Source organism: Ochlerotatus camptorhynchus, unplaced genomic scaffold (assembly GCF_037179485.1).
Source record: "Ochlerotatus camptorhynchus isolate MF236.1 unplaced genomic scaffold, CSIRO-AGI_Acam_v1.1 ptg000101l, whole genome shotgun sequence".
Taxonomy (NCBI): domain Eukaryota; kingdom Metazoa; phylum Arthropoda; class Insecta; order Diptera; family Culicidae; genus Ochlerotatus; species Ochlerotatus camptorhynchus.
This window is the reverse complement of record NW_027040591.1, coordinates 1,011,112-1,025,649: the sequence shown is the minus strand read 5'-3', so window position 1 is coordinate 1,025,649 and position 14,538 is coordinate 1,011,112. Positions and strand designations below refer to the sequence as shown.

The 14,538-nt window shown below is 41.9% G+C and overlaps 1 protein-coding gene across 1 annotated transcript in view; it reads left to right on the top strand.

The window, feature by feature from the left end:
- Arpc2 (Actin-related protein 2/3 complex, subunit 2) overlaps nucleotides 1-14,538 on the top strand; it is a 46,342-nt gene that overhangs the window by 17,695 nt on the left and 14,109 nt on the right. The window contains exons 2-5 of the mRNA XM_065219200.1: nucleotides 7,910-8,003; nucleotides 8,366-8,661; nucleotides 8,728-8,948; nucleotides 9,041-9,132. Of these exons, the coding sequence (XP_065075272.1) occupies nucleotides 7,910-8,003; nucleotides 8,366-8,661; nucleotides 8,728-8,948; nucleotides 9,041-9,132 (703 nt within the window). The remainder of the gene's footprint in view (nucleotides 1-7,909; nucleotides 8,004-8,365; nucleotides 8,662-8,727; nucleotides 8,949-9,040; nucleotides 9,133-14,538) is intronic.

Sequence of the window (14,538 nt, the reverse complement as noted above, 5' to 3'; positions counted from 1 at the left end):
TGGTTCCAGTCGCGGACCACTTTCTTGAGGAAGATCAAGGAAACCGAACGCTCCTGGCTGGACAGCCTAAACTACAAGGACCAGCGGATAATCTCAAGACTCCAGACCGGCCATGCGAGGATTTCCTGTAATTTCGGCAGGAGGATTTCCTGTTCAATTTGCAGCATCCCCGCCTCGGTGGAACCCGTGCTGTGTGTCTGCCCGAAGTTCCAGAATCTACGCGAACAACATGGACTCCCGGAGAACGTCAGTAATCTGCTTGGTTACGACTCCTCGACGTTGGCTGCGCTGATCGCCTTTCTGATGGAAGCCCACTTGTATGACCAAATCTAGCCCCCCCGTCGGTGGCTGCACTGATCGTGTGTTCCTCACGTTTCTATTTTTTCTGCCATCGAGGTTTCTCCACCGGACCGGGCACTGTCTCCTACGGTGGTGCTCTACCTTGTTGCGCACCCAGTCCTCACCACAGCCCCGATCTAATCCTCACTTAACATTAAATTTTTAAAATGTTGTCTGTCTCATTCATTGGGTAATCAAAGCCAGTTTTACGTCACGTTCATGTTAAATTGAAACCTATTTTTTTTTTGACAGGATCTAGCCTGACCATCTGCTGTATAACGTGATGAACTAGCCTACGACTAAAAATCACGGTAATAAAGAAAAAACTTAAAGTTACATATTTTGTTCAGAAAGCATCGTGAAAAATACCAAAACTAGGTTGTCCCATCCAGAAGAGCATGTGGAGTAAAAAAAATTCAGCAGCGTTTTTCTCGGCTTGCTGTTTTTCCAGATGGAATTGATTTTTTTGACGTAGGACTACGTCTGTGATTTCTATATGGGGGTACACTTTGTGAAAACCGAAAATGGAACATGTAACGAGATTATGAAAGATTTTGAACGTTAATAACTCAGTTGCCCCTGTACCAATTTCAATAATGTTATCACCAATCGATCAGAAATATTTCTACGCATCGATAACGATGCTTTTTGACTATTTTTTTTTTTAACAAGAAACTGTTGAAAAGGTGGTAAATGTTAAGCATTGTCCAAAATCATCGAAATAATCAACAAATCTGCTGCTTCCCCAACACAGTCATCAGAGAATCATTTCTAGACGAAACATATCGAAGTGGCATTCGCCTCCGATCTTCGGGCGTGGATGAATAGGGAGGATGCGATTGCGTATCATTATGCACACTCATACCCATTTTCAGAACCACACATGACCACACAAAAAGCTCTCCAGAGTTGTTATCTTGTAACCAAACTTGGAAGCGGGTGCAAGTGATTTTGATCGATTCTCTTTATCGACTTTCTGTTTCGTTAATAACTCGACGGCAAACACATTCATTGCTACGTTTGTTGTTCTGGATGATAGAAAAGCATAAATAGCAGAAATAGTGCGAAATAGGTTAGTGAAGCCATGGTCATCAAAAGAGGAAATCGATGAAGAGAGTTGACTTTCACCCCTCTGCTTCTAAGCCCCATAATTCAGCCGTCGTCATAGCAATGAAAGCCACTGCTTTTGGTTCTTGGGTTACACTTGCTGGTTGCAATTCCGCTTTTCGACATTTTCGAAAGACCAGGAAAAAACATGAAATTACACTATTTTCTAGGGATGCCTAAAAGTCCATTTATTCGATTAAAGATTAATCGTAAAGATTTTTCCAGCTATTCGATTAAATATTTATCGAATTTCAATTTATTCAAGCGCGTAACCGACATCCCTTCTTATTTCTACTCGTTTAATTTAGCGCAGTAGAGAAAATAAATAAAAGTACTAATTTATCTGAACAGGCATCGTAAATTCGCCGAAAAAAGTTTTAAGCGTCTTTCTGCTAAAAGAGGACCCTACACGATTGCTTTTATTGACAATAATCGTATAGTCAATACATTTTATATTGACGTCAATACATCGATATTGACAATATTTCTGTGTTCACATTATCAATATTATTGTCATTCCCCTTCACGTCAAAATATTGATACGTATGGGATTCGCTAAAGGCTAAGATGTACCAACTTGCTGGTAGAAGGAGTTTATCGAGAAAAACTAAAAGGGAGGGAGCTTTAGTTGGGTGGACACTGATATTCTACCGACTGTTTCTATACAACGCATAATTTAGAAAGACACAGCAGATGAAGTGTATAATAAAATACCAAAAATGGATGGGGCATGATTTTATAACTTTCGGAAATTGATTATTTTCCGATTGACAAGAGAAGGAACTGATATGGCCTTAATTGCTGCTTTCGACCTTACAGTACCTGACCTTAGCTCCTCCCATTTGGTGGTGTCGTTACCATCTAGTGTTTCGTTCGATATCCAGTGCCGTATTATTTATTGAATCGCATCACAGGCTTTCCCTGTAGTATCTTTGCATACTTACTTTCTTGAACCTGCATCACTTGGTCCGGGGCTGCTTGTCTCCAATTTCTTGACCGTCCCACACTTCCAAGATCCTGCTCCATTTGGTCTAACCACCTTGCTCGCTGTGCTCCTCTTCGTCTTGTACCGGCCGGATTCGACGTGTCCCGCCCATCGTACCCGTCCAGCTTTCGCAACTTTCTGGATACAGGGTTCGCCATAGAGTTGCGCCAGCTCGTGGTTCATCCTTCGCCTCCATACACCGTTCTCACACACCCCGCCAAAGATGGTCCTAAGCACTCGTCGTTCGAAAACACCCAGTGCTTGCAGGTCCACGTCTCGTGCCCGTAGAGAACTACCGGTCTTATCAGCGTCTTGTACATGGTACATTTAGTACGGAGGTGAAATTTACCCGACCTCAGGGTCTTGTGGAGTCCTTAGTAAGCATGACATCCGGCAATAATACACCGACGAATTTCTCTGTTGCGTCGTCACCAATGATCCGAGGTACACAAATTCATCCACCACCTCGAACTCATCTCCGTCGATTGTCGATCCAGCTAACAGATACTTTGTCTTCGACGTATTCACCTTTAATCCAACCTTCTCTGCTTCACGTTTCAGCCTGGTGTACTGCTCCGCCACGGCCTGAAACGTTCTTCCGACAATGTCCACGTCGTCAGCGAAGCAGATGAACTGGCTGGACTTATTGAAGATCGTTCCCCGCATGTTAAAGCCCGCACGTTTCATAACACCTTCTAGCGCAATGTTGAACAGGAGGCAGGAAAGACCATCGCCTTGTCGAAGTCCTTTGCGAGTTTCAAACGAGTCCGATAACGCACCCGATATCTTCACGCATCCATCGTAGCCCTGATCAGTCTGGTCAGCCTCCGGAAAAACCGTTCTCGTCCATAATCTTCCATAGCTCTTCACGGTCAATAGTATCATAAGCGGCCTTGAAATCGATGAATAGGTGGTGCGTAGGGACTTGATATTCACGACACTTTTGGAGGATCTGCCGCAACGTAAAAATTTGGTCCGTTGTCGATCGGCCGTCCACAAAACCGGCTTGATAACTTCCCACAAATCTGCTTGCTAGCGTTTGATAGTTCTCACATTCTAGTTTGTCGCCTTTTTATGTAATGGGCATATTACTTCCTCTTTCCACTCCTCCGGTAGCTGTTCTGTATCCCAGATCCTGACTATCAGTCGGTGCAGACAAGTGACCAACTTATCCGGGCCCATTTTGATAAGTTCCGCTCCGATACCATATTTCCCAGCTGCTTTGTTGTCGTGTATCATCCTTAACTTCACCAATCATAGGAGCTGGCATATCCCCCTCATCCGCTGTACCGACGAAGCCATTCCTCCTGCCGCCTTGGTCCTCCGCCTCTGCGCCGTTCAGATGTTCATCGTAGTGCTGCCTCCACCTTTCAATCACCTCACGTTCGTCCGTTAAGATACCCCCTTCCTTATCCCGACACATTTCGGCTCGCGGCACAAAGCCTTGACGGGATGCGTTGAGTTTCTTGTAGAACTTGCGTGTTTCTTGAGAACGATACAGCTGCTCTATTTCTTCGCACTCCAGCTCTTCCAGGCGGCGCTTCTTATTCCGGAAAAGATGGGTTTGCTGTCTTCGCTTCTGTTTATATCGCTCCACATTATGACGGGTTCCTTGCTGCAGCATCGCCGCCCGCGCTGTGTTCTTCTCGTCCAAAACCGGCTGACACTCTTCGTCGAACCAATCGTTCCGTCGATTCCGCTCCACGAACCCAACGGCGCCTTCAGCAGCGCTGTTAATGGCTGCTTTCACGTTGCTCCAGCAGTCCTCAGAAGGGGTTTCGGTGAGCTCTCCCTCATCCGGCAACGCTGCGACGAGGCATTGCGCGCTTCAGTCGGTCCAGATTGTACCATGGCGGGCGTCGGTACCGAATGTTGTTGGCAACGGAAAGTTTTTGGCGCACCTTGACGATTAGAAGGTAGTGGTCCGAATCGATATTTGCGCCGCGATAGGTCCTGACGTCGATAATGTCCTAGAAGTGCCTTCCGTCGATCAAAACGTGGTCGATTTGTGATTCTGTCTGCTGCGGTGATCTCCAGGTGTACCGATATGGGAGGCTATGCTGGAAGTAGGTACTACGTATGGCCATGTTCTTAGAGGCGGCGAAATCGATGAGTCTAAGGCCGTTGGCGTTCGTTAGCTGGTGAGCGCTGAACCTTCCTATAACCTGGCCAACCTGAGCGTTAAGATCTCCGGTGACGATTTTGACATCATGGCTTGGGCAGCTGTCGTATTCCCGTTCCAGCTGCGCGTAAAAAGCGTCTTTATCGTCATCGTCACTACGATGTCGAACTTGCTGACCCTCAATAAATCGGAAAGAATGCGGGTACTTCCCAAGAAATTGAGAGACTTGCAGTTCAATGTTCCGAGTTTCCAATCGTTAGTCCGTTTCCGTTGCTTGGGTCTATGCCGATTGTTCCGGTCCGTATTTACATTGCTTGCTTCCTGTACTTTTGTTTTTTTTTACGGCTGGCTTGTAGGGCCTGCACCAACCCCCATTGTCTCGCCGGTGGACCATCGTGCACAGCACTGTTTAGAGTCCCACGCTGGCACCAGGATGTTGATCAGCCGCTCCTAACATGGGGAACAGACGCCGTTTTGAGCCACTCCTCCATGGTGAACAGACGCTGGAAGACTGCACTCTCCGGAGAGAGAAGTCCCCCCTTCCCTGTCAGCATACGACCAAGGTCCCACCGGGGTTGGTTATCCGATCTTCCCTATGGTTACTCGTACCCCAGCCGGCACCGCGGGGAGGTAGGGATAGGAGTTACTGGATAAGAGGCTAAGTACCGCTAGTGGGGTCTATTTTATGCCTGCAGATACGCGAAGTATCAATGGTACGCATTGTCCAGCCGTTTACCAGCCTTTGCATCTCTCAGAAGAATCACATTTCATCGTCATTACTACCTTCAAAATTTTGAAGACGACAACTATGACTCGCCGTTGGAGAGGAAGCCGTGCTCTTGTCAATTCTAGTTTCTGCATTTCCAGGCATCAAATTGCCGCTCTTATGGAGTCTTTTGAGGACAATTTCAACCAGCAAATTGCTGCTCTAATAAAGGCTTTTGTGTATGACCAGAAGCAGAAGACCAGCTGAACTCGCCAGAGAAAGCGGAGAAACAGCAAACTATTCATGGACCGGAAAATTCGGACTGTTTGTTACCTTCAGCGTGTCCCTCATTTCTGCTCACCTGCCACATCTGATACGGTTGAATCGCTGACTGAATTACTCAAACGGCCCACGGGCCACCAATTTATCTTCTAGATAGAGGTTGATAGCAAGGTTGCAAAGACTCATTTCAGCTAAAACAATGTTTTTCTAAATTATGAAATAATTAGATGCCATGATCAAATTTTGAATTGGTAGGATACAAGAAGAGGTTGCAAAGAATATGTTTGACATATTAAACCTGTTTATTTCACTTCATGAGAGTCACAATCAGCGATTTTTCACAAACTCACTCACTCACTCACTCACTCACTCAGCGATCAGCAAATCGCTGATTGTGACTCATAGAAAGCAAAATTTACAGGTTTTATGTTTCCAACGCATACTTTGTAACCTCTTCTTGTAAGTTACAAGTAAAACATGCCATCATACCATCTTTGGGTTTTATTATTCCGAAAAACATTATTTTAGCGGAAATCAGTCTTTGCAACCTTGGTTGATAGGACAGAACTACTCAGAGTTAGTTCAACGGACCGAGTAGCTCGATGTACCTCAAAATATGATCGATGGTTCAGAAATTCGAAGCTAGAAACCACCTGTTTATAATGACAATACTTACTCACATTGTCTGCAATTGTGACCGCAAAAGGACAAATATTTTCTATTGCGAACACAAGAAAAGCAGCAGTGTAAGAGGATGCAACAAAGCTTCTAATCCTGAAGCAACCGGGCCGAGACTCTTCTGGGTGCCCATTTCTCGTAGCGACGTTGAGGTATGCTTCGTTGCGCCTTTCCAACCATCAGGTTATCCCATGTCCAGCAGCAGCCGCGCCAAGACTCTCCCGAGTGTCCATTCATCGTAGCAAGGTTGAGGTTTCCCTCGCTGCGGCCTTCCAACCTGTCGCATACACCAGTTCAACCCCTGCCCAGCAGCAGACGGGCCGAGTTTCTTGCGAGTGACTAATCATTGAACCAAAGAATATGGGATTGTCCAGTCCGGATTGCTGATCCAGCTACCTACACGTCATCATCATCTTCCAGAGGCTTTAAGCCTGTACTACCATCGGCCCTTTTCAGGACCAACAAGATTTTCCAAAAGAGTTAAATTTCTGAACATGTCCCAACTAAAATTCATATAAATATTTTCTTTTCAGGGCAATCATAGTCATACTAAGGCTCTGAACCATTTGGTGGATTATTTTAACTTTTGGTTAAAATGTGACAGATGGAAAGTTATAGATTAACCCTGCTATCCGAGCGTGGTTACTTCTGACAGACAAGAAGTTAAATTTTGACAACCTTGGCTAAGTTCTTCTCGAAAACCGGTCGATCGACAGCACAGGGATTTTCGAACATACAAAATAACTTTCGAAATGTCACTTTTAACCACGAGTTAAATTTAACTCGGCAAATGGTTCACAGCCTAAAGAGTATAATCAGAGAGAACCCCACTCAAATTCCTATTTCTACACAAAACACAAGCTTCTGCCCCATAGGACTGTGTGTACCAATTTTCCCAAAACAACAAAGTTGCCGGTTTTTTTATTTGAAAAGTTATTATAATTTTCGTGAAAAAAAATGCCCTCTAAATGAGTTAAACGAAAAAGGCAGCTACAACTGTGTAGAAAATTGTGCTGGTCTATCTCAAATAACGAAGAAGTTGATTTGTTGAACTCAATAACCATAGAGACCACCCTAATAGTATAAACAAAATATGTTTCAGTCTTGACTTTCTTCGATTTGCGTGAAACTTTGCCTACTTCTTTTCCTAGGAATCCTAGTATCTTCCGAGATTTGCCGAATTCTTTCAGTATTTTTTCGTCGCTGTTCCAGGAAACCTAGGATTGTAAAAAGAATTGGAATTTATGTTACTATGATTATTTTTCAAAATATAGCATCTATAAATGACTTCAAGAATCAACACATTTTCCTCATAAATGCCTTCGATTGATTGCTAACCGAGTTCCTATGGTATTACAATCACATGTACAACGTTAGATATTCCATAACTACGTGTTTTCGCCGTACAGCAATGTTATTGGTTATCAAACCAGGCGGCACTTTTGCGTCACTCTGATTATTCATAGCGATGACTCAGTGCGATGCCTGCCAAATAAATAAATAATAAAAAAAACGTTCATTTAATCGCGTCCCTTTAGCAGAGGCGTTATTTCCTAGCACCTCTCCATCATCGGCTTTATACTACCTAGCTATTCGTTTGCATTTATTCACTGTAGCTATATGCCTACCCAAACCAAACCCATCCAATCGCCACGCTTACTCATAATCGTTCCTCTTGCTTTCCTTCCAGCAACAAAGCGGAATCCATCGATGTCACTGTGGCAGACTTTGACGGTGTGTTGTTTCACATTTCCAACATCAACGGCGACAAAACTAAAGTGAGAGTAAGTATCGGCAGGGGCTTATAGTCTATATCAAATCAAAATAATCAGTGCACATTAGTCAATCAAACGAGCTGCTGGGTGCGATGTTGCTACCGTTATTTCGCGTTCCCTCCTCCCATTTCCGAGCGAAAGCAAAAGTTGTGTATGCTGCGCGCATGGTGATCATTATCTAATTTATTCCGAGATCGGTGTGCCCGTGTGATTGACTGTGTCGAGCGTGCCTGCATGACCATGCTGTGCAGTAGGTCAGTGACATCTCCCCGCTGTCGCCCAGTTGGCTAAGCTGCCAATTAATAATAGATTTCGCTACCATGCAATCAAATGCACATATTTTTATCATTTTCCCATTTATTTCCCTACAGACGAGTATATCGCTCAAGTTCTACAAACAGCTACAGGAACACGGAGCAGACGAACTGCTAAAGCGAGAGTATGGAGACCTGCTTATCACACCGGAAGACGGCTACAACGTTTCGGTCCTGGTCGACCTGGAGCAGATTCCGGACAACTGGGAGGAAATTGTGCGGAAGATTGGTCTACTGAAGCGGCACTGCTTCGCATCGGTGTTCGAAAAATACTTCGACTTCCAGTCACAGGGTGAGAGCGAAAGCGAGGACCAAAAGCGAGCGGTGATCAACTACAGGAATGACGAGACTATGTAAGCTACTATGAGGAAAACTTCCTTAGAGGGGAGAATAACGTTTGCATATCGTTCCATCAACAGGTACGTGGATGCGAAATCGGACCGGGTGACGGTCGTGTTCAGTACGATATTCCGCGATGAGGACGATGTAGTGTTAGGCAAAGTGTTTATGCAAGAGCTCCGTGAGGGCAGGAGAGCATCACACACGGCACCGCAAGTGTTGTTTTCCCACAGGGAACCTCCGCTCGAACTGGCAAACACCGGTGCACGGGTAGGGGAAAATATTGGATATGTTACGTTTGGTAGGTTTATTGTCACGTTATCGGTAGCAGTGGTACCCACTAGAAAGCTTGGAGTTGATATCGATTACTTATCTTGCTTACTCTATTTTTAGTATTATTTCCAAGGCATACATCAAAAGATACGCGTGATAACACAATTAATCTAATTCACATGTTCCGTGATTATTTGCATTATCACATTAAGGTAAGTTTGGGTGTGGCCTACTGAAGAATATATATATATTAGAGCTTGTGAACAATGGATCTCAATGATTTGGAGGGTTTGGTTGATGGTAATTAGAAATTTTGAATTTGCGTTTCTACAGTTCTATCCGCATTGGCTATTAAATTTTCATGAGTGCTAGGTGCAACATATCTTAACTCAACACGATTGACTCATTGTTTGCGTAACATTTGAAAAGGACTACGCCAAGATTAATTTGTTGGTGCTTCCTTATTACTTGGTTCTTATTATAAATACTTTGCTGCCAACATTTCATTAGGTCGAAACTGCTTTTTTAAACAATGCACAGTGGGCCAGGAATTAAATCTAGCAAGAAAAATAAATAAAAACGCGTCATTGGGACGGTACTAATGGATATTTTTGGTCGCAATTAACCACTTCATTCGAGCAGTTAAAATGACGTCTACTACCACTCGAACTTTGAAATAAAACATTATTTTGAGATTTTTTCTTCTAGAACCTCGAGAAAAGTAACCAACATTTGTGCGTTTTATAAAAAAATTGAAATTAGTTGGTCCAGTTTTGTGAAATCGCTGGTAGAAAGTCGCGCAAAAACTGCTTGACAAAGTGGTCAATTGAAAATTTACTCGATTACTGAATTTATGTATGGGACCATATTAGGGACATTTAGGCCGACACACGGAGAAAAATGGATTTTTGTTTCAGGGCCTAATGTATTTTGTCATTGATTCAAATGTACTGTATCACTATTTCAACAAAACATATTTTTGAATCAACAAAATGGTTTCTAGAATCAACAAACAGATTATTGACTCTACAACCGGTTTGTTGATTCAAAAATATTTTTGTTTTAATTAACCGAATAATACATTTTAATCAATACCAACAATATATTAGGCCCTGAGCCAGGAATATATCCATTTGAATTTAAGACTAATTTTTCTCACGAATGACCCAGGAGCGTTAAAGTGACTATAATAATAAAAAAAAAATGCATATAATTCCAATATAATTGAGAGTGCATTTAACGAGAGTTCTGAGAAGAATTCTATGATGATCGGACGAGGATTCCAGGTCCAATTCCAATAAGAATTGAGGAGGTTAGAAGGAAAGGGGTGTAAATGACTCTGATCTATTCTCTTCATCGACTTTCTCTTTTGATAGTCACAGCTTTATAAACAGATTTTGCAATATTTATTCCACATAGTTTGTCTCATCTAGCATCCAGAATGGCACACGAATCAAGGAATGTGTTTGCAGCTGAATTATTAACGAAAGAGAAAGTCGATGAAGAGAATCGATCAAAGTCACTTACATCACTTTCCTTCCAACCCCCTAAATTCAAAATTAATTCTGAAATTGAGTATAAAGAGTTCGCAATAAGTTCCGAGAATTCCAATGGAATCGAATTTTAAAGGTTCAATCTTAAAGGAATTCTGAGAAGAGTTTCAAAGTTATTCTATGACGGATGTCCCTAATTTGGGCCCATACATAAATTCAACAATCGACTAAATTTTCAATAGCGACCAAAAATATCCATTAGTACCGTCTCAATGACGCGTTCGTCTAGATAAAATCGATTAATAGCATATTTTTAGCTATGAGCCCAATCTTAGATCCATAGGCCAACATTAGAGCCCTACTATAGACCTTCTAAGGAGAATACGAATTGAATTTGAATTTTTTTGAATTGCCGTACTATAACGGAACTATGAACTCTTTACTTTCATCTCCTCATCTATCGTAAAAAATGTCCACTTTAATTCTGATATTTGATGTTAAGGTTCTACAAAGGGTAAGTAATTTTGTGTTCTTCTTCTTTTTTTAAATATCATAAAATCATCATCATTAGCTTACACATACATTCATATATTATGAATACGAAAATTTAAAACATGTATTTCGTGATTTTAGATCGAAAATTTCCTGGGTAAAACACATTCACTGTATTTACTTACTTGTATTCTTCGAAGTAATGCACAATTAAACGCAATCGAATTCACGAAACTCAAAACGACTGCTTCACAAAACTCTTGGTGAACAAAATTTATCACAAAGAAAACCATTTCTACTTTATTGCTTTGCTAGCAATCGTGAAAGTATCATTGAAACAGCGGTGCCAGATGCATTGCCTCTAGCAATGAATTTAAGTTTATTAAAACAATTAATTGCGAAGTCTGCCTCATTAACATAGATGAGTGGATGTATTTAATGGTGGATAAATTTCAAAAACTGATTTAATAAAACATAAATGACCATTTTAGACATTTTACCGGTTCAATTAAAAAAGTCACAGAAGATTGAATTCAACACTAACAGGGTTGATGGCAGCAGTGCACGTAGCCTGGTATTCGTTTTCCCGCTCAGGGGTATAAACAAACTTGCATACAGCGCAGTCTGGCAGTGTGAATATTTTGTCTGCTACATTCTTATCCACTAGATAGTGTAACATCACATTTGCTGTTGTATTGAAATGTGCGAAGAAAAGAGATGGTTAAGTTTTCCTCGCCATACCAGTTGATATTTATGAAAAATGGACTGTTTTGGCGTGGGGACATGCACTTCCAATGAATTTTACCAATACATTTAGAAAATGATGATCGAAGAATATTTCAAAAAGAAGAAGTAAACAAAATAATGACCCTTTGTAGAACCTTAAGCATTTCCAACTACGAAAATAATTTATTTCCAAGAATTTTGAAGATTGTTCTGCAAACAATTTAAAAAATGCAGTATTATGTAAAAGCTTGTTTGCCTCTTAGTTTAAGAGAAGGGCTATTATTCTAAAAAAAGTTCTTAAGATCATTCTGAAGAAAATCTGTGAAAAGTTCTTAGCGAATTATCAAAGTTATCTAATATCAAATCTTAAAAGATTTCAAACGTAGAATCAAATGCAAGATCATAAAAAATGGGAATTACTATTTGCTAGTCATCATGTATAACGTAAGCAAAAGTGAATTATTCAAATTACTTCAAATGCTCTTCATAGGAGATTCCGTTGTGAGATTTGATTAAATTAGAGGAATTTATGAAATTTGATTTTAAGTTCCATGACACAAAAAGTTTATTTCAATATCAAACCATATTTGAGTTTCTAAGTTACCATATAAATGGTTACTGGTTACTTATTTAGTATTTACAAGTCACTATTTGGTCACTATTTCCGTAATTTTAATCACTAAAGTCACTACTATTATATCGCATCAGCACTACCAGCCCTGTGCTACGGTTTCTTATGACTTATAGACATGAACTAGCCTAAGGCTAAAAATCTCTTTAATAAAGAATTAAAAAAAAAAAATCTTATGACTTCCGTAAAGCTGACCACCGTAGCATCATAGAGGTATTGTCTAGCATGGTATGGGAGAACATCCTTGATCCAGATGACGTTGAGGCTGCAGCGCAAACCTTTTCACATGTCTTGGCATATGTCATTGACAGACACGTCCCGAAAAGAACTCACCACAAAGTGTCTCACCCTCCCTGGTAGACGAGAGAGCTACGTAGGTTGAAGTCAATCAAGAGAGCAGCATTGAGAAGATTTACGAAGTATCGCACGCTTCCTCTGAAACTACATTATGTGAGGCTGAATCACATGTACCAGCGAGTCAGTCGTGAATGCTTTTCAAGTTTCCAACGAGGCATCCAGCGCAAACTTAAGCTACACCCGAAATCCTTTTGGAACTACGTGAACGAGCAACGGGAAAGCAGGGAATCCGGCCTCCCATCGTCTATGGAATTCAACGGAGAAGTTGCTGCCACTGTTCAGGATATATGCCACCTTTTTTCCGAAAAGTTTTCCAGTGTATTCACTAATGAGATACTAACTGACGACCATATTAACCTGGCTGCCAGGAACGTTCCAGTAAACGATCAAACGCTGGGTGCAATTGATGTTAATGCAGAAATGATTTCTAAGGCCGCGACTCTGCTCAAGTCATCCTTCAATCCTGGACCTGATGGAGTTCCATCTGTAGTTTTGAAGAGACATATTGCTAGCTTGTTAATTCCGCTTCTTCGCCTGTTCCGAATGTCTCTCTCCAGTGGCATATTTCCATGCTGCTGGAAATTTGCGCACATGTTTCCCGTCCACAAAAAAAGAAAGGAAACGAGCTGTGGATAACTATCGAGGAATTACATCGTTAAGTGCCGTTTCGAAGCTATTCGAGCTAGTGATTATGGAACTGTTGCTGTCCCATTGCAAGCAGTATTTGAGTGCTGATCAACATGGGTTTACTGTCAGTCGCTCTACAACCACCAATCTGCTGTGTCTCACATCGTATATAACCGAAAGCATGTCGGATCGGGTTCAAACGGACGTTATTTATTCAGACCTATCCGATTGCGATTGCTAAACTCGGCAGGCTCGGTGTATGCGGTAATCTTCTGAGTTGGTTTCGATCATATCTTACCGGTCGGCAACTAAAAGTTGCCATAGAAGATTGCAGATCAGCTAGATTCTTCGCCACAGTATACAGGTATACCTCAGGGAAGCCACATGGGACCGTTATTTTTATACTGTACTTCAACGACGTGCATCTGGTCATCGAAGCTCCTCGGTTATCATATGTAGATGACCTCAAAATCTTCCTACGAATCTGCTCCATTGCTGACTGTTACTTTCTTCAACGTCAACTGAATGTATTCGCTAGTTGGTGCAGGTTAAACAGAATGGTAGTGAACCCAGCCAAATGCTCCGCTATTACGTTCTCACGAAAACAACAACCGATAATATTTAGCTATGACCTGCTTGGCTCGACAATCGAACGCGTGAATCAGGTGAAAGACTTGGGTGTGATCTTGGATTCGCAGCTTTCATTCAAGCAACACATTGCATATGTTGTTGATAAGGCGTCAAGAACTTAAGGGTTCATTTTTAGGATAGCTAAAAACTTCACTGATATCTACTGTCTAAAATATCTCTATTGTTCGCTTGTTCGATCGACGCTTGAGTATTGTTCAGCGGTTTGGAACCCAAACTACAACAACAGTGCCGAGAGAGTGAATCTGTTCAACGTCGCTTTCTTCGTTTTGCGTTGCGTAGATTGCCTTGGAATGATCCGTTTCGATTACCCAGTTACGAAAGCCGTTGTCAACTTATCGACCTAGAACTTCTCCGGACTAGAAGAGACACAAGCAGAGCCCTAATCGTGGCCGATATCCTGCAAGGAAGGACAAAATGCGAGGCTATCCTGAGGCAAATTGACCTGAATGTTCCACCCAGACCGCTTCGTAATAACCTTATGCTAAGACTGCCTCTACGTCGCACAAATTATGAAGCATACGGTGCGATTTGCGGACTGCAGAGAACATTCAACAGAGTTGCATCTGTTTTCGACTTTCATCTCTCCTGTGATGCGCTTCGTCGAAAGTTTTCTTCTGTTTTTCGCCGGCAGGAGTAACTGA